Below are 24,483 nucleotides of genomic sequence, written 5' to 3'. Positions count from 1 at the left end.
CAGTTCCTCCAATTGCCACCTCCGAAAATTGAAAATATTATGCAAATAGGAGAGGATAACAGCGGCATGTTATATACCCACTTGAAACTGGAAACCACCTGGAGCGTTCTCCCAGCGTGTGGGAAGGACTAGAGTTAGAGACGCGCTGCGTCCGGCATAAAGGAGGTGGGCTGCATTGCTCGGAGCTTGTAGGGCACGCCTCACTCGACAGAGAGAGCTCCGCAAAGTGCGCACCCTGGTCCTGCGTGAGATCCCCTGGGTTTTCCAGCTGAAGCCGGCCATTCCGCACAGACAGGACCGAGGATGGAGAGGCTGGTGAGCGGGGCCGGGCTCGGGAAGGAAGGCGCAGGGTGGGTGGGCGATGCCGCTCCGGTGGCCTGGGTTGGCAGCAGGCTGAGTGCCCCAGGCTGCAGCTTCCTCTAGACTCCTCTGCAGCGTAAGCCAGAGCTTACGCCGAGAAGCAGATTTCGCTGGCTGGTTTCCAGGCGGTCCCTGCGTCCTGGTTTTCTGAAAACAGATGCTGCCACGCGGGGTCTCCGAAGATGCCTCCCCAGATTAGCCTTTAAGGTTCCTCTCAGCAGACTGGCAGGACTGAGAGGCCCCCTGGAAGCTGGAAAAGCACATTCTACTTTAAAACGCACCATGAAGGCGATAGAAGGTGCTGTTTTGGCTCCGTGTTGGCATCAACAGCAGGGTGGGGCTGCAGAATTCAGGGTTTATCTCCCCAGCATACATAGCTCCCTCCTTGCTCCTCCAGCCTCTTTCTCCATCCACAGGCCCTTTGCTTGGGAAGCCATAAAGGATTAGATAAATCAGGGTTAAAACTCAGGCTACAAAGAGAGACAGACATCTTGTATATTCAGGAGCTGTTTAGATGACACGAAATAAAAAGGAGGATTTTCATTTACATTGGTATAATTAATAAAATAATAAAATTAATAAAAAATTAAAATCCAAATACAAGTAATGTCTCAAGATAATTTTTTGTCATATATAGTTTATTGGCAAGACCACACAGCCAGTTATTTCGATATCTTTCTTAACAAAGGAGAATGGTGGCCATCAAGCTAGTGTTTACTGCATACCAGATGCTCTTAATTTTCACAACTATCCTTCGAAGGTGGAATTATTACCTAGTTTTACAAATGAACAAAGAATCAGACTTTAATTTTTCCAAGTCCATGTGACTACGTGTGATGGGATTAGGATTTGGACCTAGAAATTTTCAGGGAAAGAGGTATGCATGTAGCTGCCAGCAGGCAGCTATCAGGTAAGACCCTGCCTCTGTGAAGCCTGGCCCTCTTGGCAAGAGGTAGAAGTGGACTTCTCCATTTGCATTATTATACTCCCTATATATGATTGGATAAATTAATTTTTTAGCTACCTAACACATATTGGCATTTACTATATCTTAGGCACTGTATTAAGCGCCTTAAATGCTTAATTCTCATAGTAACCCAGTGAGATAACACCAACATTTATTTAATGATTCATTGTACATTCACTATTCTTTTTTTATTTTATTGTGTTACATTAATTATTTTGTTTTTCAGTTACAGTTGACATTCAATATTATTTTATATTACTTTTGGTATAGTGGTTAGACATTTATATAATTTATGCAGTGATCCGCCAATTGGTCTTGTTCCTACCTGGCACTGTACATAGTTGTTGCAACATTATTGACTATATTCTCTATGCTGTTCTTTACATCCCCATGACTGTTTTGTAACTACCAATTTGTACTTCTTAATCCCTTCACCTTTTTTCACCCAACTCTCCAACTTCTCTCCCCTCTGACAACCATCAGCTTCTCTGTATATGAGTCTGTTTCTGTTTTGTTTGCTTGTTTATTTTGTTCTTTAGATTCCACATATAAGTGAGATCATATGGTATTTGTCTTTCTCAGTCTGACTTATTTCACTTATCATAATGCCCTCTTGATCCATCCATGTTGTCTCAAGTAGTAAGATTTCATTCTTTTTTATGGCAGAGTATTTTCCATTGTATATATGTATCTATATATTCAGTCGTCTATTGATGGGCACTTAGGTTGCTTCTATATCTTGGCTATTGTAAATAATGTTGCAATGAACATAGGGGTGCATATATCTTTTCAAATCAGTGTTTTTAATTTCTTTGGATAAATACCTAGAAGTGGAATTGCTGGATCATAAGGTAGTTCTATTTTTAATTTTTTGAGGAAACTCCAAACTGTTCCATAGTGGTGGCACCAATTTTCAATCCCACAGCAGTGTACAAGGATTCCCTTTTTCACACATCCTCACCAACACTTGTGTGTTGATTTATTGATGATGGCCATTCTGACAGTGATAGCTAATTGTGATTTTAATTTGCATTTCTCTGATGATTAGTGATGTTGAGCATCTTTTCATGTGTCTATTGAGCATGTGTATGTCCTCTTTGGAGAAATGTCTATTCAGGTCCTCTTCCCATTTTTTAATTGGATTGTTGGGGGTTTTTGGTGTTGAGTTGTATGAGTTCTTTATAAATTTTGGATATTAAGCCCTTATCAGATGTATCATTGGTGAATATCTTTCTCCCATTCAGTAGACTGTTGGTGGTTTCTTTAGCTGTGCAAAAACATTGTAGTTTGATGTAGTCTCATTTGTTTATTTTTCCTTTTGTTTCCCTTGATCGAGAAGATAGATCAGAAAAAAAAGATTACTAAGAGCCATTTCAGAGAGTTTGCTGCCTGTTTTCTTCTAGGAATGTTATGATTTTGGGTCTTAACATTTAAGTCTTTAATCCATTTGAGTTTGTTCTTATATGTGGTCCAGTTTCTTTTTTTTCTTTCTTTCTTTTTTTTTTTTTGCAGTTTCCCAGCGGCATTGATTGAATTGACTGTCTTTACCCCACACTCTATGCTTGCCTCTTTTTTCATAGATTAAATGATCATATAGGTGTGGGTTTATTTCTGGGCTCTCTATTCTGTTCCATTGATCCGTGTGTTTGTTTTTATGCCAGTACCATGCTGTTTTCATTACTATAACCGTATAGTATAGTTTGACATCAGGTAGTGTGATACCTCCAATTTTGTTCTTCATTTTTAAGATTGCTGTGGCTATTCAAGGTCTTTTGTGGTTCCATATAAATTGTAAGATTATTTGTTCTGGTTCTGTGAAAAATGCCATTGGCATTTTAATAGGGGTCGCATTGAGTCTATGGATTTCTTTGGTAGTACGGACATTTTAATGATGTTAATTCTTCCTAACCCTGAGCATGATACATACTTCTATTTATTTGTGTCTTCTTTAATTTCTTTCTTCAATGTTTTATGATTTTTCAAGGACAGGTCTTTGATCTCCTTGGTTAAATTTATTCCTACGTTTTTTGTTTCTTATACAATTGTAAATGGGATTGTTCTCTTAATTTCTCCTTTTTACAGTTCATTATTGGTGTCTAAAATTGCAACTGATTTCTGAATACTGATTTTGTATCCTGCTACTTTACTGAATTCATTTATTGGTTCTAATAGTTTTTTGGTGGAATCTTTTGGGCTTTCTATGTATAGCATCATGTCATCTGCAAATAATGACAGTTTACTTCTTCCTTTCCAATTTAGATGCCTTTTATTTCTTTTTCTTTTCTGACTGTTGTGGCTAGAACTTCCAACCCTATGTTGAATAAAAGTGGTGAAAGTGGGCATCCTTCTCTTGTTCCTGATCTTAAGAAGACCACTTTTAGCTTTTCCCTGTGGGTTTGTCATACATGGCCTTTATTATGTTGAGGTATGGTCCCTCTACTTCCACTTTGCTGAGAGTTTTCATCATAAATTGGATGCTAGATTTTGTTAAATACTTTTTCTCCATTTATTGATATGATCATATGATTTTCATCTTTCTTTTCTTTATGTGGTGTATCACGTTAATTGATTTGCAGATATTCAATGAACCTTGAATTCCAGGAATAAATCCTACTTAATCATGGTGTATAATCTTTTTGAATGTACTGCTGAACTTTGGTTTGGTAATATTTTGTTGAGGATTTTTTCATCTGTTCATCAGGAATATTAGCCCATAATTTAAAAAAAATTTTTTTGGTAATATCTTTGGTTTTAGAATTAATAATGGTGGCCTTGTAAAATGAGCTTGGGAGTTTTCCCTCCTCTTTAAAGTTTTGGAATAGTTTGAGAAGGATAGGTGTTAGTTTTGGTAAAATTCACCCGTGAAAAGTCCAGGACTTTTGTTTGTTAGGAGTTTTTTGATTACTGATTTGATTTCATTAGTAGCAATCCCTCTTTTCAGATTTTCTTTATTCTTGATTCAGTCTTGGAAGATTGTCTGTTTCTACAAATTTATCCATTTCTTCCAGGTTGTCCAATTTGTTGGCCAAATAGTTGGTCATAGTGGTTTTTTTTATATAATTTTTTGTATTTCTGTGGTGTCAGTTGTCACTTCTCTTTCATTTCTAATTTTATTTATTTGGATCATCTCTCTTTTTTTCTTGATGAGTCTGGTTAAAGATTTATCAATTTTGATTATCTTTTCAAAGAAGTAGCTCTTGGTTTCATTGATCTTTTGTATTTTTTTTAAGCCTCTATTTTATTTATTTCTACTCTGATCTTTATTATTTCCTTCCTTCCACTCACTTTGGTCTTTGTTTGCTCTTCTTTTTCCAGTTCCCTTAGGTGTAAAGGTACATTGTTTATTTGAGATTTTTCTTCTTTGTTGAGGTAGGCCTGTATTGCTGTGAATTTCCCTCTTACGACTGCTTTCGCTGTATCCCATAGATTTTTGGGACCATGCGTTTTCATTTTCATTTGTTTGATGGTATTTTTGGAGTTCTTTCTTGATTTCATTTTTGATCCATTCATTATTTCATAGCATGTTATTTAGCTACCATGTGTTTATGTGTTTTCCAGTTTGTTTGTTTGTTTGTTTTTGTAATTGATTTCTAGTTTCATACCATTGTGATCAGAGAAGACCCTTGATATTATTTCAATTTTTAAAAATTTACTGAGATTTATTTTGTGGCCTAACATGTAGTCTATAGTGGAAAATATTCCATACGCACTTGAAAAGAATGTATATTCTTCTGCTTTGGGTTGAAATGATTGGAAAATATCAATTAAATCCATCTGATCTAGTGTGTCATTTAAGTCTGCTGTTTTCCTTGTTGATTTTCTGTCTGGCAGATTTGTCCATTGGTGTCAATAGGGTGTTAAAATCCATTGTATTATTGTATTATAAAGGCCATTGTATGATTGTATTGCTGTTAATCTCTCCCTTATGTTGGTTAATATTTGCTTTATATAGTTAGTGCTCCTATGTTGGGTTCATAAATTTTCACAAGGATTATGTCCTCTTGTTGGATGTATCCCTTTATCATTATGTAATGTCCCTCTTTGTCTCTTGTTATAGCATTTGTTTTAAAGTCTATTTTGTCTGTTATAATTATTGCTACCCCAACTTTTTGTTTGTTTGATTGTTTCCATACATATGGAATGTCTTTTTCCATCCCTTTGCTTTCAGTCTTTGTGTGTCTTTTGATCTAAAGTAGGTCTCTTATAGGCAGCATATGTATGGATTTTATTTTCTTATTCATTCAGCTACCCTTTGTCTTTTGATTGGAGTATTTAATCCATTCACATTTAAAGTGATTATTCATCGATACATTGTTATTGCCATTTTATTATTCACATTTATGTTCTTCTCCCCCTTTCTTCTTCTTAAGGAAGTCCCTTTAACATTTCTGTAATACTTCTTTGGTGGTGATGAACTTCTTTAACTTTTTCTTGTCTGGGAAGCTCTTTTTCTCTCCCCCAATTTCAAATGATAGTTTGGTAGGTAGAGTCCTTAGATAGCTGGTAGGTCCTTACCTTGCATAATTTTGAATGTTTTATGCCAATCCCTTTTGGCCTCCAAAATCACTGTTGAGAAATCAGCTGACAATTTTATGGGAGCTCCCTTGTAATTAACTAGTTGCTTTTCTCTTGCTGCTTTTAGTAGTCTCTCTTTGTCTTTAACCTTTGTCAAATGTGTCCTTGTTTGCGCTTGTTAGGGTTGATCTTGTTTGGGACTCTCTGCAATTTCTGGGCTTGTATGTCTATTTTCTTCACCAGGTTGAAAAGTTTTCAGTCATTATTTCTTCATTTAGGTTCTCAATCCTTTGCTTTCTCTCTTCTCCTTCTGGTACCCCAATGATGTGAATGCTGTTACACTTGATATTGTCCCAGAGGTTTTTAAAACTATCTTCTTTTTTGTTGTTGTTGTTGTTGTTCCAATTGGGTATTTTCTTCTACCTCGTCTTCCAAATCACTGATTTGGTCCTCTACTTCAACTAGTCTGCTGGTGATTCCTTCCAGTGCATTCCTCATTTCAGTTATTGTATTTTTCATTTCTGACTTTTTTTCTTTTCCTTTTTAATTTATTGGGGTAACAATTGTTAGTAAAATTACATAGATTTCAGGTATACAATTCTGTATTACATCATCTATAAATCCCACTGTGTGTTCACCACCCAGAGTCTGTTCTCCTTCCATCACCATATATTTGAAATTTCTGACTTTTTAATTTTATGGATTCTATGTCCTTCTTTATGCTTACTATCTCTTTGTTGAAGTTCTCATTAAGTTCCTTGAGCCTCCTTATAACCATTGTTTTGAACACTGCCTTTGTTTTGTTTTGTTTTGTTTTTTCTGGAGTTTTCTCCTGTTCTTTCATTTGGGAAATATTTTTTGTGTGTCCCCATTTTTACTGCCTCTCTGTGTTTGTTTCTATGTATTAGGTAGATCTGCTATGTCTTCCAGTCTTGGCCAGATGACCTTATGTAGTAGGTGGCCTGTGGGACCCAGTGGCACAGTCTCCTGGTCACCTGCACTGGCTGCTCCAGCAGTGTCCCTTGTGTGGGTGGTGTGTGCCCACCTGTTGTAGGTGAGCCTTGATTGCTGTTAGCGCATCAGTGCATGGGTTGACCCTCAGTTTGACTGACTGTGGGGTTTGGCCACATCCACAGCTTACAGCTTCTGTGTGGAGGGCTTACCCCATGGAGCAAGATACTCCCCAGTAGGCTTTTTTGCCTGCTAAGAGCACCCTTTGTGTGTGCCACTTGCAAGGCTAATTTCATGGTGCTCCGCTGTGGTCTAAACTCAACCTCCAGGTATGTTGCTTCTGAGGCATCTTGGGAAGGGCTCTGGTGCAGGCACAGGTCAACTTCTGTTTGTGACTGACTGGTGACTACCTGCTAGGAACTCAAATGATTCACAGTTGATCACTGCCTGAGCTGGACCTAGAGGCATGTGGAAAAGGCCACCCTGTGAACTGAGGATGGCTGCCACCAGCACTGGGCCTGGGGTAGCTCTGCAAAAAGCTCAGGACACCTCAAGGCCTGTTGCTGCTTGCCACCTCCTGTATGGCTCAGCCAATGATAGAACCTCAAGTGGTATGTGAGTTGGATGAGGCAGTGCCTCAGGGGGTCACCAAAATGGGATGAATGTTCACCAGGTTAATGTAGCTTGTGGTTTGGTGCTAGTAGTGAGCTTGGAGCTACTCAGCAAAAGTCTCAGATCACTTCGAGGCCAGCTGCTGCCAGCTTGAGTCCTGGGATTGTCCAAGAAAACATGCAATGCTGGTAGGGCTGCTTGCTGGACAAGAAAATGCCTTTGGCATTGTGCAAGTTGCGTGGGGCAGGGTGGCAGGCAGCCAACAGTGTGGAGAGAGCCAGTTGAGCAAGTGGAGTTCACCAAGACAATGCAGGTTCGGGTTTGGCTGTGTGGGGGCTGGCTCAACACAGGAAATATGGCACCCTTCTGCCAGGTGCATGAGAGGAGGACTCTACACAGGGAAAATAGTGACTGTCCCTCCAGTCCTTGCCCTAAAGCCACGCAACTCAGTTTCTCTCTGTATGTCTCTGATACCTCCCAAGTCACTGACCCTCTGCCGGAGCCTAGGGTGAGTGCCTGCAAGCAAGTGAGTTTGTGTGTGGGCCCTTTAAGAAGATGTTTGAGTTTCCGGCAGCCTTCCATCCCACCTGGATGGTCAGAATCCTCGTTTTTCACAGTCAGATGTTGTGGGGGCTTCTCTTCCCAGACCTGGTACTCAGCGTTGGGGAGCTGGGTGTGGGGCTGTGGTTCCTCGCTCCTCCATGTGAGACCTACGTGGCTGAGATATCTTTCTTGATTCTCAACCTCCACAGGCAAGGGTGGGGCCACATGTTCCACATCTCCACCACTCCTACTAGTCTCAATGTGGCTTCTTCTTTATATCCTTAGTTATAAAACTTCTGTTCAGCTAGACTGCAGGTGGTTCTCCAGGTTGATTGTTCTATAATTTAGTTGAAATTGTAATGTGGTCTCTGGAGGAAGCAATTACAGCATTGATCTGCTCCACCATCTTGGAACCTCTCCTCATTAGTCTTTTTAACAGAGGTCGGTACTATTATTTCCTCTGCATTATAGAGAGTAAAAGCAATTGTCCTAGCTCACACATCTAGTATTTCTGCTAGCCGCAAGTCAAGTCAGCCTGAGTAAATATGCATATATTTTATAGCAAGGCTTTCCTTCTAGTTCCCTTTGCCTCAATCACTGGGTCTTTGTGTCTTAAACATTGCTGGCTCCCACTTATATATCTTGTGTTTTGGTGTGTGCCTGCTTTCTCTCTGGTCCTAAAACACAGATTTTCAGTATTCTTCATCTCAGCCTTTGATAAAACTTGGATTTCTAGGTGAGAGAGATGCATGATGGTTTAAAAAAATAATGGTGTTGAATTGAAATGTCAAAGACTTTTTAGTTTCAGAAGCCAAAATTCTAAAATAGCAAGTTTCTAAGTGTTTGAGTTTTAAAAAGCCTAAATGCTGAAAGATCAAGGGTATACATTCATTCCAGAAAGAATTGATGAGAAGAATGGAAGGTGATGGAAGAACCAGATTTTCTGATTCTAGGGGAAATAAGTATTTCCTAGTCAGGGAAAACAAAGAGGGACTGACTAATGTCTATATTCAGACATGGATTTGTGTCCTGAAAAGGAAGCCCTGTGCCCTTCCCCCAGAAGTGGGGAGTTCAGGAGAATGATAAATAGAACTTATAGATAGGTGTTAAAATTCAGAAATAGAAAGCACTTGTGTCTTGCTTTCCTGTGGGGAAGGAGGGGACTGTGGGAGAGGCCAGCCTACCAGTCATGGCAAGGGAACAGTAAAACAGAAATGGATAGATACATGGGAGTCTAAGCAGAGAGGCTTGTAGAATTTCTCTTTGCCAAGCACAGGAAGAATCCGAGAGCATGGGATCCATGGGATCGGGGAGAACATAAGAGAATGAGAGAGAGCACCTTGTAAGCACAAGATTTAATTGCAGAGACTGATGACCCTGATAACTTGAGGGAACACAGCAGCCTTAGGGAAGGCCAGCACGGATAGATGTTTGTAACTAAGTGTTAGTAGCCCTGCCCTATGACTTAGTGTTATTATGTAAGCCCCCAGGAATGTAGATGCAATGCCAGAGATTGAGACAATGGTGAAGTGTTGGGGTGGCAGGAAGCTGAATTGACAGAGATAATGAGATATTGACTGAAACTAAATTTCTACCTCTCGCTGAAAAGGCAACATGAAATAAAAATGATCTTCAGTTAAAAGAAAATACAGAGAAATACACATTTCTTACATACTTGTATTATAGAAAATCTAGAAACATACAAAAAATATAGGGAAAAGTTGTATTTCTTGCCTGTACCCCTTACAATGAACACACATACGTGGACCAAGTGATTGGACCCAGGGGGGCTACTGTACAGAGCAATAAGTCTGTCTATGTTCTGCCCTCTCATTTTATAGCAAAATGATACTCAGAATAACATTTCTTTAAATGCCAGCATGATTTTTAAAAAGGCCAAGGATTTCTACCCAGATACATGAAAATAAAGCAATGAAGAAAAAAATAAAGCCATTACTGGTTTTTTAAAAAGTACAATTTATATAAAATTTGCAGAAATGCAGGAAAACCTACCTCATCCAACTGCAAGACAGTCACCTGTTTCTGACAAGTGGTTAAACCCCTGAGTTAATTTTTAATATTAACAGATGTGGATTATTTTGGAAATGGGTGCTCTCTAACGTTAGTAGTCTCTGTGTTTTCTGTGTATATTTATGGCAGTTTGTTTTCCCCAGATATCTTTGAGATCTTGCTCTTGACCATGGTGGCTTTAGGAGCAAGACCTCAAATTGCTAGGGGTTGCCATGATGAAGGAGCCACACTACTGTTTTCCCTTCCCATATCCTGAGCAGACTCTGTTATTTCTTCCATTTATAGTGTCTGGTTCTACTTCCACAAAACCAAAGTTTTCTGTTGGTTAGAATGTTAGCTGCAGTATTCCCTGAAATAGCAAAGAGACTGAAGTTCCTTAGCTTTGTCCACATCCGAACATCCTTTTTTGTACTGTGCTCTCTGTCTTCAGGTGTTCGGGAGGTTCTTCTGTCATCTCTCTACCTACAGACTGATTTGGTCCTTGGCTGCAGTGACGCTATGCAGGGCACAAGGTAAAGATACTCAGTTTCCCTGTTTGCAGTCCGGGAAACATGATTTCTGGAGTGACGATGTTTGGCCACTGTTGTTTGTGCTGTCCTGGTTCATTTGTATGCATGAATTGTTTAAACATATAATTCACTTGGAGGAGTGAAAGTGGTTCTTTCTGCTTCCCACAGTTTTGTTTTCAAAGTAGAAGACTTTGCTATTTACCTACTGTTTCTGTAGATAAAACCAGACATGAAAAAATTCTAAATTAAGATATTTTTTGCCTATCGAATTGAATAACTTTTAGAACAATAATGACCTACGTTTGTAAAGATATGAGAATGATTGAGGGAGTAGGAGTGAATACAACCTTTGGGGGTGGGGAATCTCTGGGATTGGATAAAAAGTAAATTAGAAATATAGCTACTCCTTTTACATTGGAGGGTACAGGATAATTAATAGTTAGCATTTTACAGTACATAGAGGTGGTAATCAGGGCATAAGAATAACATGAGGGATTCTGTGGTCTCTTGCTGTGGTGTGGTAGGTTGTGCCCTAAGGGGTCCGGAAAAAGGGATTATTTTGACATTCCAAGGGCATGTTATCTTAGATGCAAAAAGACAATAGACCGGCTCAGGGAAAATAAAGACTGATTTTTGTCAAGGAAGCTACAGACCAAGGAAGTTACAGACCAGCCACAACCTGCTTTTAGTTAGGAATTTTTATGTTGGCACCATCCTATGTGGTTAATTTCAGAGTCTGAGTTTGTAGGGCCTGCCATGCTGGCCTTCCCTGAGTTTGTCAGGTTTAGTATGTGGCCCCTTTTTCGTCCACATCACTAATTTATGCTATTTACAATGCTGGTTTCTTTTTACTCTAAGGTATCACATCTATTCTTGTCCTAGTGTTCGTTGGTTTTTGATATCTTTCCTTCTTTGGTATGAATTCTTGAATTTGTAAAGTTTATTATTCCGTTTTCATTGTGTTAGCTTTCTCAAATGTTTGGCTACTTGTTATTATATTGAAATTTCCCATTGAATAATCTATCATATCAATAGGAATAGCCAGCATTAGAGATAGAAGAAATTATTGCCATGCTTTATATTCTGCACTGCATTCAATAAAAATGGGGAATGTGTGGCTTGCCATTTGGTTGTCAAAGTTCTCTGCTAGTATCAGCCTCCTGGAGTATTGTCATGTGTATCTCACCACTTTATGTTACTGTATTCACCACTACTTCTTGGAGGCAGACACCACTATTGCTGCCCCTTCCTTTGTAGTGTGTGTGTGTGTGTGTGTGTGTGTGTGTGTAATGTATAGGGCTGTCACACCCTCTTCACTTAAACTAATCACTCTCTCCATTGGTCCTTTCCTGCTCTTGGCTTCTACCTCTCCTGGCATAAACACACTCGGTAATTCTTCTGTCTTTTCTGGCAATATCCACTTTCAATCTCATTCCACCTACCATACTTGCCAGTTTATAGGGATTCTTCGTACAGTTTCTTGTCCCTGAGGATTTGCCTTTGTGTTCTCTAGCAACATCAGGAATGTAGGTAAATGTTTTCTTCTTTGAATTTTTCTCTATATTTTCTGTGTTTGACTTTGAACATGCATTGTTTTAATAAAAAATGTGTATTTGTGTATGTATTAATTTTTAAAATCTAAATGTTTTTTATGATTCCATGATGAAAGTGGTGACTCAAGATGAAAAAAAGCTGCTGAACACACCTGCTTCCTTACGATGCTCTCTGGGAACTTCCCGGGAAGTCTTGGTTGTGACGTGGCAGAAAATCAAGGCTACTAGCCCAGAAAACATGGTCACCTTCAGCAAGTCCCATGGGGTTGTGGTCCAGCCAGCCTATAAGGACAAGATCAACATCACTGAGCTGGGACTCCAGAACTCAACCATTACCTTCTGGAATACCACCCTGGAGGATGAGGGATGTTACCAATGCCTCTTTAATACATTTGGTTCCGGGAATGTCTTAGGAAAAGCCTGCCTCACTCTATTTGGTGAGAATCTCTGAAAATACATTATCTCTGACTAGAAATGTTATTTTCAAGAATGTTTGGAACATGGTGATAGTACCTAATTTTTTAGGGTTCTATCCCCAGAAAGGTTTATGAGAAGACACTTAGCATTTCATATTTATGGTAATTGTGGTTATGGTTGTTGGAAAGTTCATGGGGCTACATTGAGTCTCTGCCTGGAGTTATCTTTGCTCTGAGGAAACTTGTCATCAGCAGAAGTAAATTAAGGCAAGTTCTCCATGACAGTGATATGATTCAGACCTGGCTTTACCATTAGCAGTCATGTGACCTTAGGTGAATCCTGTCCACTCTGCACCAGAGTTAGCTTATCTGCACAATAAGTGTGAAGTAGATCATCTATTGGTTCTCTAATAGCTTTAATAGTTTTAGTTTCTAATAGCTTTAATAGTTAAGGACAGAGCCAAGTTGGGCTGACCTGGAGCCAGTTATGGTGGTTCCTGTCATTTTGTTTCAGTGTGACCCTCTCAGGATTGATAATGGGACATGCAGCAGAGGCTCTTCATACTTGAGGTCAACGGGAGATTTAACTGCATAATGATCATTAAAAAAAAAACTCCAAGAGGTTTAGTTTGACAGGATTCCTTTCCTCCTGACACGTAGCTGAGATCAAGAGTTAAGTAGTAGGAATAAGGGGTACTGGATCATGGCAGACTTGGTGGTGGTTTTAGGAGGGAAAAGACACACTTAGGGTAATTAGAAATGTCACTGTGAGAGTCTGAGCACACTAGTATATTGGCTATGGGATAAGAGGAGGTTATTCAGTAAATAAGAATGCAAGGAAAGTACAACACCAAATACAAGTTTCTTTCACTTATTTGGCTATCCTCTCTGCAGTATCTTACATCAGGCTTTCTTCTTGAGTTCTACTTTTCATTCTGTCTCCCTCTTTCCCCCTATCTCCAATCCTCCCTTCTACTCTTTTTCTTTTCTTTTTTCTCCCTCCCTCCCTCCCTTCTTCCTTCCCTTCCTTCTTTCTATCTCATTTTTCTTCTTTATCCTTCTTACGCGATATTTTTCTCATTTCTTTTCTTTTTGCTCATGTTTTTCTCTTTCTGCTACTCCCCTTCTTTCCTCAGAATATTCTGTATTGTTTTCTACCTAACAATCAGACTCCTTTGAGTCTTGTAGCCAGTAATATTGTTGTTCTTTTCTACACTGACTTTTTTTCAGTCACAGTCTCTAGCTCTTGTCATACTTTGATATACCAGAGTATCCTGCCGTCCAGTCTGGCTACGTCAACCATAGTCATCTTCCTTTTCTTTTATCTCTCTTCCCCAGTGCTCAGTAGGATGGGTACTCTTTGGATAGATCTACAGTCCTCTGACCCCATTTCCTCCAGCCTACTCACCTCTTGAACTTCTAAGTACAGACCAGGCTTTCATTTAGCACTGCTCTGTAATTATCTTGTGAGCTACAAAGCCAACCACAGAAAAGCAGGTCTACATTTGTTCAGTAGAGATATTCAAACTATATTTGAACGAAAATGAACTAATTAGTCAAGGGAATTTTAAAAAGGGAACAAGGTAAAGCTGACCTAAAAATAACGTCCTTTTCCCATAAGCTAGTTATTTTCTCTTTACTCCATAAGGTGATCTCCAGGGTCCTTTAACTGTCATTCTGTGATTTTTCTGGTTATTGGCTATGAATTTGTAACTTATATTTGTGTAGATAGTTTACACGGGGACTTTCCAACTTTTTTCCACACCACTCATTTACTGGTGCAGCTCCAAGCAAAAAACTGCTATCACTAAAAAGTAGTCTCTCTATGGGCTCTCTGCTCTGAAACTGCCCTGGTGCTTCTGAAACTTGCAGGCTACTTGTATGGAGATGCTCCTTGGTGGTCATTGGCAAACTGTTTGGGAGGGATGCCCAGAAGAAGGCAGAGAGAGATGCTGCATTGCCCATGAAAAAGGAGAACAGAATAATTAGGCTCTGGGCTGTTGGAGGGAGAAGAGGGCCTCTGTGCATCCAGCTAGTTCTCCTAGAGGCAACTACAGAGAGGATTTTCCTTGTCACAGGGTTGTACCAGGCCAGTCTCCATCCTGCACTTCAGAGACTTAGACATAGGAAGAAACAAGAAGGCCTCAGTTTGGATCGGACGTGCCACCTTAGCTTTCTAGCCCCCACTACCTTTCTGTAGAAACCACTCTGTCACCTCTCTGAGGAGAGTGTGGCACTTGCCCAGGTGCTGACCATCCTTTTCTTTTGTCGCAGTGCAGCCCACAGTAGTCCTCTACTATAAATTCTTTGACGACCACCTAAATATCACTTGCTCTGCCAATGCCCGCCCAGCCCCTGTGATCTCCTGGAAGGTCTCTGGGTCAGGAATGGACAACAGTACTGAGATTCTTTCACATCCCAATGGGACCACATCTGTCACCAGTGTCCTCCATGTCAAAGACCCCAAGAGTCAGGTGGGAAAAGAGGTCGTCTGCCAGGTGCTGCACCTAGGGACTGTGACCAGCTTCAGGCAAACTGTGAACAAAGGTAAGAGAGGGTGGGCAAAGATGTCTATGGTGGCAACTGTGTGCATACACCTGAAAGGTGCTGAATACTCTGCAGAGCCTCTTGGCCTCTCAGCAGAGCAGCTAATAGAGGAGAGAATGGAGTAAGTAGGGAAAGAAAAACAGTTAAGGAAGCCAATAAAGCAAATTTTACTTTGGTAAATGTGGTACGATGCCCACATATCAAATGCTTTTGCTGAGATCCGTCCATTCATTATTCTTCTATGCTACTAACACTTACTGAGTACCTGCTGTGTGCCAGGCTTTGCCACAGGGAAGTGTGACACTGAGCAAGACTCAGTCCCCAGTCTACCAGGAAATATAGAAGTGGCTGGGCTGTTGTAAAACTGCATGTTAAACACTTCAGTGAGAAAGCTATGGAGGACTGCAGGTGGTAATGAGAGGCATCAACTCAATCTGAGAAGATTAGGAAGATTTCTAGGAAGAATTGACATCTGTGATGACACCTTTGCATAATGTACACTGTGGGAAAGGGCCGATAGCTCTTTTAGGAAAGGGACCAATCTGAGTGTTTTCCTCAATGCTTTTAAAATAAACTGCCTCCTGTTCAAGACCCCTTTTAATCTCTTGTATTTCTATCTAAACTGCTATCTCCAGGCATAGTGGATACAAGAGGTAAGGGTTATGGGAGAGAGAAGAAAGGGAGCAGTGATAATAGTGTTTTTTCTCTATTTAGTCTTGAAGCACTAACTCTGGATGAGGCACTCAGTAATAAGTCTTCTAGAAAGATATTGCTGCTTTTTTTGAGGGATGGAGGATGGTATTTTGAACAATAAAACCTGGAAAAGCTTTCCCATGCATGCCTCATTGGTGCAGTAGCCTCTCAAGAACATCTGGGGTCCTTGAAAAAACAGACTAATCAAAAAGTTGACATTTAGGTAAATTTTGTCAAAAGGCTTGCAGTGTTAGATTTGGACATTTTTGCAATGAACCTCAGATTCAGCAAAGGCAAAGGGTAAATTTTCCTGAAAAACACAAACCTGAAAAAGAACATGTCTCCTTTTCTAAAAATGCCAAAATTGACATATCATTTATAGTGATTTTTTTCTTTGTATATCTCTGTATTTTCGAAAACTCCCTCGGTAAACGTATTACTTTAATGGATAGTAAGGCAAAGAATATATGCTTTGGAGGCAAACAGACCTCTGAACAAGCTTTCATTCTACCACTTACTATGCTGATTTTGTGTTCACTTCTCCATAAAACATGTTAGCTATCATTATTATCTAAATGTTATTAAAATAATATGATGTCACAAACATAGGCCTCGATACGTATATTTAAGAATAATGTTCACTGAAACCTAAACTCTAGTGAAAACGCATCATAACTATTGCTTTATCCTTTTTTCCTCCACAACTTACTTTTATGACCTTATTTATCTTCTTTCTCTCTTCAATACTTATAGGTGTTTGGTTTTCAGTTCCACTATTGTTAAGTATTGTTTCCCTGGTAATTCTTCTGATTTTAATCTCAATCTTACTGTACTGGAAACGTCGTCGGACCCAAGACCGAGGTGAGTTATCACAAGTACAAAAAAGGAAACAAATGATTTTTTAATGAAAATTTGGAAGTTGCATGAAAATTAACTAAGGGGATCACAGAGTGTTTTGTTTGTTTTTTCCAAAATACGTAAGTGTTGATGGTATTTTAAAACACTGCGGCATCATTGTCTTGCCGTTGGACATTAAACTGGACATTCCAGCTTTTCATTTGCTGAGATTGTTTAAAGGCTAATTATTTTGTAAACTGAGAGTAAAGGTTGATGAGAGGACATGTGGAAAATGTTTATGTGATGACTATGGAATCATCTGATGGCAAAACCAGAGAAAGAAGTGTCAGCAACCATGCTGTGTTCTTTGTACTGGTACTGAGAGGGACAATCTCTTCTCTTTTTACAGCATTCCACAGGCCAGCTATTCCATTTAAGAGGTTGTGAAATTGGTCAATATGATCAATAATTAAGTAGTACTTTCTATGTTATGCTCTCTCTATTTCTCAACACTCTAAGCAACATATAGGTGATCCATACTTATAATAACTGTGTCATGTCATTCTGCCCTTATAGATCATAAACTTCTCTCTACCTCCTGATCTATCACAGTGTATTTTGTATACCAAGTACTCAATAAACATTCATTAAAATAATGAATGAATGAATGAATGAATAAATGAAGGGTAGGTTTTCAAAGTGATTTTTTTCAAGTCCCCTTTTCTTATTGTAAATTCAGTACCTCATAAATGTTGAATCTAAATCATTGTAAGACACTATAAAACAAGAGGCACTACAGAACAAGAGGAGTCAGCTAGACAGAGAGAATTAAATATCTTTGGTTTCTGAAAATGGGCATAATTTATTAAAATAATGCCAAACTGCTATTTATGTTGTGTGTGATGGGAATTTCCTAGGGTGTAGGGGTGATGTGGGAGTTTTCATGTCAGATGACTGACTGAAAGATAGGAAAGAAAAAAATGTTGGCTTTGAGTGCGTTTTTAAATGTCTGTTCAAAATCTCACTCAAATGCAACCTCTTTTTCTTTTTCCTCTTATTTCTCATAGACTAATACCTTTCATGTTTTAGGTTTTTTTAATACTTAATTTTGCATAAGCTTATATAAATACCAGATTAATTCTTGTGATTTTATACGAAAAGCAACAAATCTTCAAGGTCAATCAATTACCTCTTTGCCAAAGTAGATAAAGGTATTTGTTCTGTCAGGGAGAGGCGATTGCAGATTAGCTGATCTTATTGATCGTAAATGTAAGCCCATAGACCTCATTAGCATTTTGCAGAATGTCAGAAGCAGAAGCCTGATTCTACTTCATCCAAACATTTCAGTTTTCCACTTAGGAGCTGAAGCCCAGAGAGGAAAGCTGACGTCCTTCCCTAAGGTCACACAACTAGTTAACTGCAGCAGGGTTATGACTATGACCCTGGTCTCCTGACCTCTGCTAGAATGTTCTCCAGTCCTGACTTGAAAGGCTCCGTTGTTATCAGTTGCACTCATTTTAGTCTGTGCTTGCTGTTACTGCTGTATTCTTTTGGAAAGTTTAAACAGAAAAGTATGAAGTGTTCACATTCATTTTTAAAAGTGCCTTTTGGACAAGAATCATAATACAGTTGTCGTGTGGGAGACCCTGCTCGCTGTGCCATTTGTCTTGCGCGGAGGCCTGCTCGCCGCGCCATTTTTCAGGCGGGGCAGCCTGCGGGGTCCCTGCTCCCACTCCCCACCCAAGAACGCAGGATATGGTGAGGCCAAAAAGGAACACCCACGGAGCCATAGGTAGGGGAGTCATACCACTATGGTCTCACTGGAGGCTGGGCCCACTGGACGCGCGACCTGCCGTCAGCCTTTCCGCCAACCGACCCACCGACGACTCTCCTCCACTGTCTCAACTCTGTTCCTCTCCTCTCTTCCGCTCTCTTCGGCTCTGCTCGGCTCTTCGGCAATCCTCGGCAATCCTCGGCAGTCCTCGGCTCTCCTCCGTAGCCGCAGCAATTATACCAGCGGCCAATCGGCTAACCAGCCACAGCCGACAGCCAATCAGCCACAGCCGAGCCAGCACCTTTCCACGTGAGGCCGAGAGCCTGTAAACTACTCTCTGGGGCTCTGTCCCCACACTGTCCATTCAAGCCCAAGATAAATTCCACTAGAAAGGGGCATTTACAAAAGAATTCTCCTTTGTTCATTGAGTAAGTCTTGGATTTTCTGGGAAATACAATTTTTCGACATTGTACCCAGTTCCTGAGACAAAGAGAGTCAGCTTATTTCTGTACCCAGGCTTTTTCTCATTTATGAAATACAGTAGACTTCCCTTACCTGAGTGGGATACGTTTCAAGACCCTCAGTGGATGCCTGAAACCACACATAGTATTGAACTCTATATTTTCTCTGTTTGTTCTATGCATGCGTACCTATGATAAAGTTTATTTTATAAATAGGCACAGTACGACATTGACAACAATATCTAATAATAAAACAGAACAATAACAATATACTGTAATAAAGTTATGTGATGTGGTATTATGAAGTAAAATAAGGGTTACTTGAACACAAGCACTGCCCATACCGCTGCAGTTGATCTGATAACCTAGATGACTACTAAGTGACTAGAAAGGGCAGAGGGGATGTACAAAGTGGATTGCTGGGCAAAGGGATGATTCATATCTAGGTGGGTCAGAGTAGGATGGAGCAAGATTTTGTCACACTACTCAGAACAGTACAAAATTTAAAACTTACAGATTGTTTATTTCTGCAATTTTCCGTGTTATATTTTCACACAACAGTTAACAAAAGTTAATTGAAATGGTGGAAAGTGAAACTGTGACTAATGTGGGACTATTGTAAACAACCGACTCTATGGAATTTTGGAAGCACTAAGATTACTGTTTACTGATGATGTCTTCATGACATAATACCAGTTCAGTTAATTACACTGAATGTTCAGTGGCATATTTTGAGTGACTGGAATTTGGGGCTGGTTTTTAAAATTTTTTTAAAGAATTAAAAAACAAATGTTTTTTTTTACCGCCAGATCATTTAATCCCACATACTTAAAAAGCTAGTAAAACCAAGTGTTGATTATGCTGGAAACTTCAGTGCTCAAGGCTGAAGAAAACTTGTTTAAGACCAAATTTTAAGTTGCACAAAGTTGGAAGAAAGGGAAGAAAATCAGATAGTGACATTTTTTATTTCTTCAAGTAACAAATTCTGATTTTCAATTTGTGATAAAAGTGAATAGTTCTACTTCCATTGCTTTCCATCTTTCCTTACCTTTACCTTTTTCCCTCTCTCTTTCTTTCCATCATCTCCTGAAAACATAAAACTTGGATGGGCAGGGAAAATGTCACCAAGATTCTTGACCTGGTGACCTGAAAAATTGTGATGTAAACAGAAATAAGGGAGTAGAGAAGAAGTGTCTGTGTGTGTTCAGAGATTGTGGGGGGAGAAAAAGGAGGGGTGAATTCGTTGTTGAAGATATTGAATATAAATAGACAATCATCTCCCTGGATCTACCCAATAGGAAGACACACATGGTAAGTAAGGAAAGTCTGTGAAAGTAGGGTTCAATTCTTTGTTTGATAAAATGACAAAAAAAAGAAAAGTTTATTTTCCATCAAAACCTTTTACTGATGGCTCACAAAAGCATAAGAAAATTTATAGTTTTTGAACAGAGGGGTAACCTCTAATAACCGTTGTTATTTTTATAGAGAAGTTAGACTCCCTTTACTTTTCTTGTGATTCTGTATAATGCTAGAGAGTATGATGTTGTTTTCAGCTGGAAAGCTGCACTCTGGAGGAAGGTGTGTTGAGTTTAAGGCAATTTCTCTTTTCAACATTCCTGATGGGATCATCACAGTTAACTGCTCATGAGACTGTGACAACAAGATCAGATGATAGTGTAATAGGCTTTCAAAGAACTTTTTTTCTTCTTTTATGAATCCAGTCCTTTATTACTAAAATAGAAAGTGAGAAAAGAATTAAAATTTCCCAGGGAAATTTCCCAGCATTCTGTATATTTCAATTAAAATCCAGTTGATGTCATACATTTGTCCTTTCCCCATATACTACAATGAAATTAAATTTGGGGTAGACACTAATTTTTTATTTCTCATTTGTCACCCTACAGTGAGTACATGCTTCTCAGAAACAGAAACTTCACTTTATAGACAGTCATGGAAGTTTTAGAAATCTTTAATTAGCAGTTTTCTGTTGTTTGATTGAGTCAAGGCTAAATTAGAAGACAATAGATAACATAGACAATCATGTGAAACGCATGTCCCAAACTTAACCTTTTCTTTAAGAACTTAGTTGTTTCATGTAGAAGTGATTTTTTTTTTCACCCACATTATCTGTATAATCACCCGATTTCTTTCACTTTACTTCTTAATCACCGTACCTATAAGTAGGCTCTTTGCAATAATAACAATGGCAATGTTAGGAAAACACTATATCCTAAGTGGGATTATGTTACTATCTCCTATTTTAAGCTTAGTACTATGTCAAATAACAGAGGTGATCAATAAGCAATTTGTAATGGTAAAATAGGTGTTTAGTTGGAAGAGCAATACAAAGAATATTTATTTCCAAAAAGATAAGAATCTTCGCTTTGCTAAATAATTGTACTTAGGTTTTCCAGATGAAGGCTGGATGAGTGGTAATACTCACCTCTATCCCAATTTCCTCATAGATCCAAGAAGAAGAAATGTAAAGCTTTATATGAGAAAAGGGTTAAGCAACCTTTATTGAACTCTTAGGTTAGAATTGCTGGCATAAATCTTGCATTCTAAGACTATTTTTCTACAAAATTTTATTCTTGAATGGGTGCAAATGCCACTCATTATACTAAAATGTCATGATATAATCTGATCAGGTCACTAACAGACCAGTAAGCCTGGGCTTTCTTGCCTGAGCTGTTGTGTGTCTTTTGCCACGGAGAGCTCACACTGGAAATGTTGGCAAGGTTCAAACATGCAGAACTTCGTTGGTTTTGGTAAGAAATTCTTAAGATTGCACAAAGAACTCGAGATGGCACCAAGATAAAATCTCAGGTCTCTTACTTCACTATCTACATGCCTTGGAGGTAGGCCCACACCCTCCCAGTTTCTGTGCTGGAAAGCCAATAACCTTTGAAAGGATCTCCATCTGCCTACTTTATGACCATTCTCAACCTTATGTCCAGCAAATTAGTATCCATGAGAAACAAAGCTCAAGGTCTTATAAGTAAAATACACATACATCATTTGGAATTCTTGAACATGTTCTTTTACTTGTAGTCTTAAGTGATTCTATAAACCTTAGTTTGTAGAATTATTTCTATCCTTTTAAAGAGAGTCACATTCTCCTCATATCACATTGGGTAAGAATGTCTAATTCCTAATCTTTGCTGATGAAAACTGCACAAAGAGAATTCTCTGTTTATTGACCCTCCTGCTATTTATCTTCTTAAAATCTATTAGGATAGAAATTATAAATGTTCAAAGTTAATATCTTGATCTTTCTTTTTTCCAGAGCCCTAGAGGAATCAGAGAACCCTGAAAGTTATTTTATGGTCTCCTTGAACCTGATGCAGGAGGAAAGCAGGAGAAAAAGGGTTATTCTCCAAGGGACCTGAAAGAGCAAAGGAGATGGGAATATAAGGCCTGAAAATTTCAAGACTTTACTGCCATCAAAATTACCCAGTGCTTGTGTAAGTTCCAAGAGGAAATTATTTTGCCTCTCAGGTGTGTTGTAGGACTTCATTTTGTAAAACAATGCAGTATTGTGCTATTGAACGGATACTGGACTTAGAATCAGGAGCCACAGCTTAGAGACTGACTGACTGAGACTGATGGCAACCCTGTGTTTATCAGTGAGCTGCCACATTTACATCCAGAAAATTGACAATTTGGACCAGATAATTTGCCATTCTGCTCTAAAAACTGATGTAAAAGGGAATAAACAAAGGGAAAAGATGTGAAAAGGGGAAAGAAGAAAGAAGTCGGGAAGGTTAAGGACCAAAGAACTTTTCTGAGATTACCTTTGCTTTTCTGTGGATATTTCATGTCTTCTTCCCTATTGTTCTTAGGTCCATGAGTCTGTTTCCTCATTACTGCTTTGCTGATAGCTGGTCTCTTTAGAACCCTGGGTTTCACTGCTATTCTTCATGTACTTCTGTGACATTTACCGCAACGAAAATGGGACTGAATTTATTGTGAAATAACATTGGCAACCTTAACTTTACCTATATTTATAGCAGAATAGCTATTGCTGGTCTTACACAGCAGCTCATATGTTTTAAAAAGCATGCATTACTTGCCTATTTGTTGCATAATATGACCTGGCCCTATTTTAGCCATTCTGAATTCAGACTAGTATAATGAAAATATGTTATGAAAACCGGTATTTAGGAGGTTTCCTAAATAGAAGTCAGCCAGTTCATATGCTTTGTTTCTCCTGGCTTCTTTCCCCATGGGTTCACTTTTCGCAGTAGCAGAGGAAGCATGTATGGGTATACAATTCCCTTTGTTCTAAATAAATCGTTTTAACTAGTGGAACAACTTTTGAACTCTGAAATAATCATAAGACCAAATTAGTGACTTTATTGGTGTCTTTTGCTTTCTTGTCTCTATCTAGTGACCTAGGAATTAAAACTTAAGTTGTTTTCATTGTTGAATTGGATATTTATATATTTAGTAAGCTTTTTCAGATGTTATTTAATTCTGTATTATTTCTTATATTTGTATTAAGATACTGAAGAATTAAAATTGTCCACTCTAAATATTTGGTTCATTATATTCTCTTGGGAAATGTTTTGCCTCTATGTGTGAAACCCCCTCCTCCCTTCTACCTTTCACCCCCTAAGAGATGCCATTGACACTTCTGATTACTTGCAAAGTCACAAATCAGATGTCCCTGATCTGGCCAGTGGGAGCTCTTTCAAGTTGGGGCCTGTATCCTTTTGATGTGACATGGTCAGTTTGGGAGCTCTTCCTTATATGTGCTCTTGATTTTGCATTTAGATACTAACACTTGCAAAATGATTACCTCACACAGTTTTGAGTTTAGCAGGAATTACCACCCTTCTTCTTGCTGTGCTATGTTTCTAATATCTCAGCTGGCAGATCAGGCAGGATAACTTAAAACAGCGGTTCTCAAATATTTAGGTCTCCAGACCTCTTTACACACTTAAAAACATTACTGAGGACCCCAAAGAGTTTTTTTTTTTTGTAAAGTGAATTATGTCTACTGATATTTACCATATCTGAAATTAAGATCAATACGTTTTAAAAACAAAAATAAACAAGCACTCATTCTATTAGCCGTCATAGTGATGTCAACATCATATATCATGTAGCTTCTGGAAAACTCCACAGCCTACTTATGAGAGAATGAGAGTGAAAAAAGGCAAATAATGCATTGGTGTGATTGTGACAATAACTTTAACTTTACAGATCCCCCTGAAATGGTCTCCATGACAATACTGAAGACTTCTCAATTAAAGTATAGGCAAAGTAGGAGACCACCTTATGAGACGACTTCATGAGTCTTTCTCAAAGGAAGAACTCCTCACTTAGCAGCTATCTTCACAGTGCCTAAGCATTCCACCATTCCACCACAACTTAAGTTACGCCATTATCTTTCTGGGAGCTCCTTTTAAGGTGCATAGAGCCATAGGACTAGCCATCTTCATCACTAATAATTGATTTAAACTGGCTTATTAAATGGATTATCAGTTATCTTGCAGGATATTGAGAGACTTAGAATAGGTAGGTTTTGATGGACAAGGCTTGGGAGGGTCATAGAAAATGAAGAGAGAGGAGGAAGGGGCAACTCAGCAGGCAGCTCTGTCTAAGAAGGAGGATTCCGATCCTTGTGCAGACAAGTCTTAGCCTGTGACTCCTGCTCTCTCACCCCTGGGAGGGGCTTGACAATTACCCCATGCTCATCCTATAGTGCT

The 24,483-nt window shown here is 39.0% G+C and overlaps 1 protein-coding gene across 6 annotated transcripts in view; it reads left to right on the top strand.

Moving 5' to 3' along the window:
* The first annotated feature begins 120 nt into the window (after positions 1–120).
* Positions 121–24,483, top strand: part of LOC109449000 (OX-2 membrane glycoprotein) — a 42,859-nt gene continuing 18,496 nt past the window's right edge. For 3 of the 6 annotated variants that reach the window (XR_012496357.1, XR_012496358.1, XR_012496356.1), the window contains exons 1-6: positions 121–315; positions 10,410–10,491; positions 12,158–12,478; positions 14,732–15,004; positions 16,451–16,558; positions 22,056–22,233. Coding sequence is in view for 3 of the 6 variants with exons in the window: in XM_019734872.2 (XP_019590431.2) it covers positions 304–315; positions 10,410–10,491; positions 12,158–12,478; positions 14,732–15,004; positions 16,451–16,558; positions 22,056–22,063 (804 nt within the window). In the remaining 3 variants the exon portion in view is untranslated. Of the gene's footprint in view, positions 316–10,409; positions 10,492–11,949; positions 12,019–12,157; positions 12,479–14,731; positions 15,005–16,450; positions 16,559–22,055; positions 23,316–24,483 lie in introns of those variants that run through there. The other 3 variants (XM_074331999.1, XM_019734872.2, XM_074332001.1) reach the window with 3 other exon arrangements.

This window comes from Rhinolophus sinicus, linkage group LG01 (genome assembly GCF_036562045.2).
Source record: "Rhinolophus sinicus isolate RSC01 linkage group LG01, ASM3656204v1, whole genome shotgun sequence".
In the NCBI taxonomy this organism is placed as follows: domain Eukaryota; kingdom Metazoa; phylum Chordata; class Mammalia; order Chiroptera; family Rhinolophidae; genus Rhinolophus; species Rhinolophus sinicus.
Note: the sequence above shows the minus strand (reverse complement) of the source record. Positions and strands in the feature narration are given on the sequence as shown.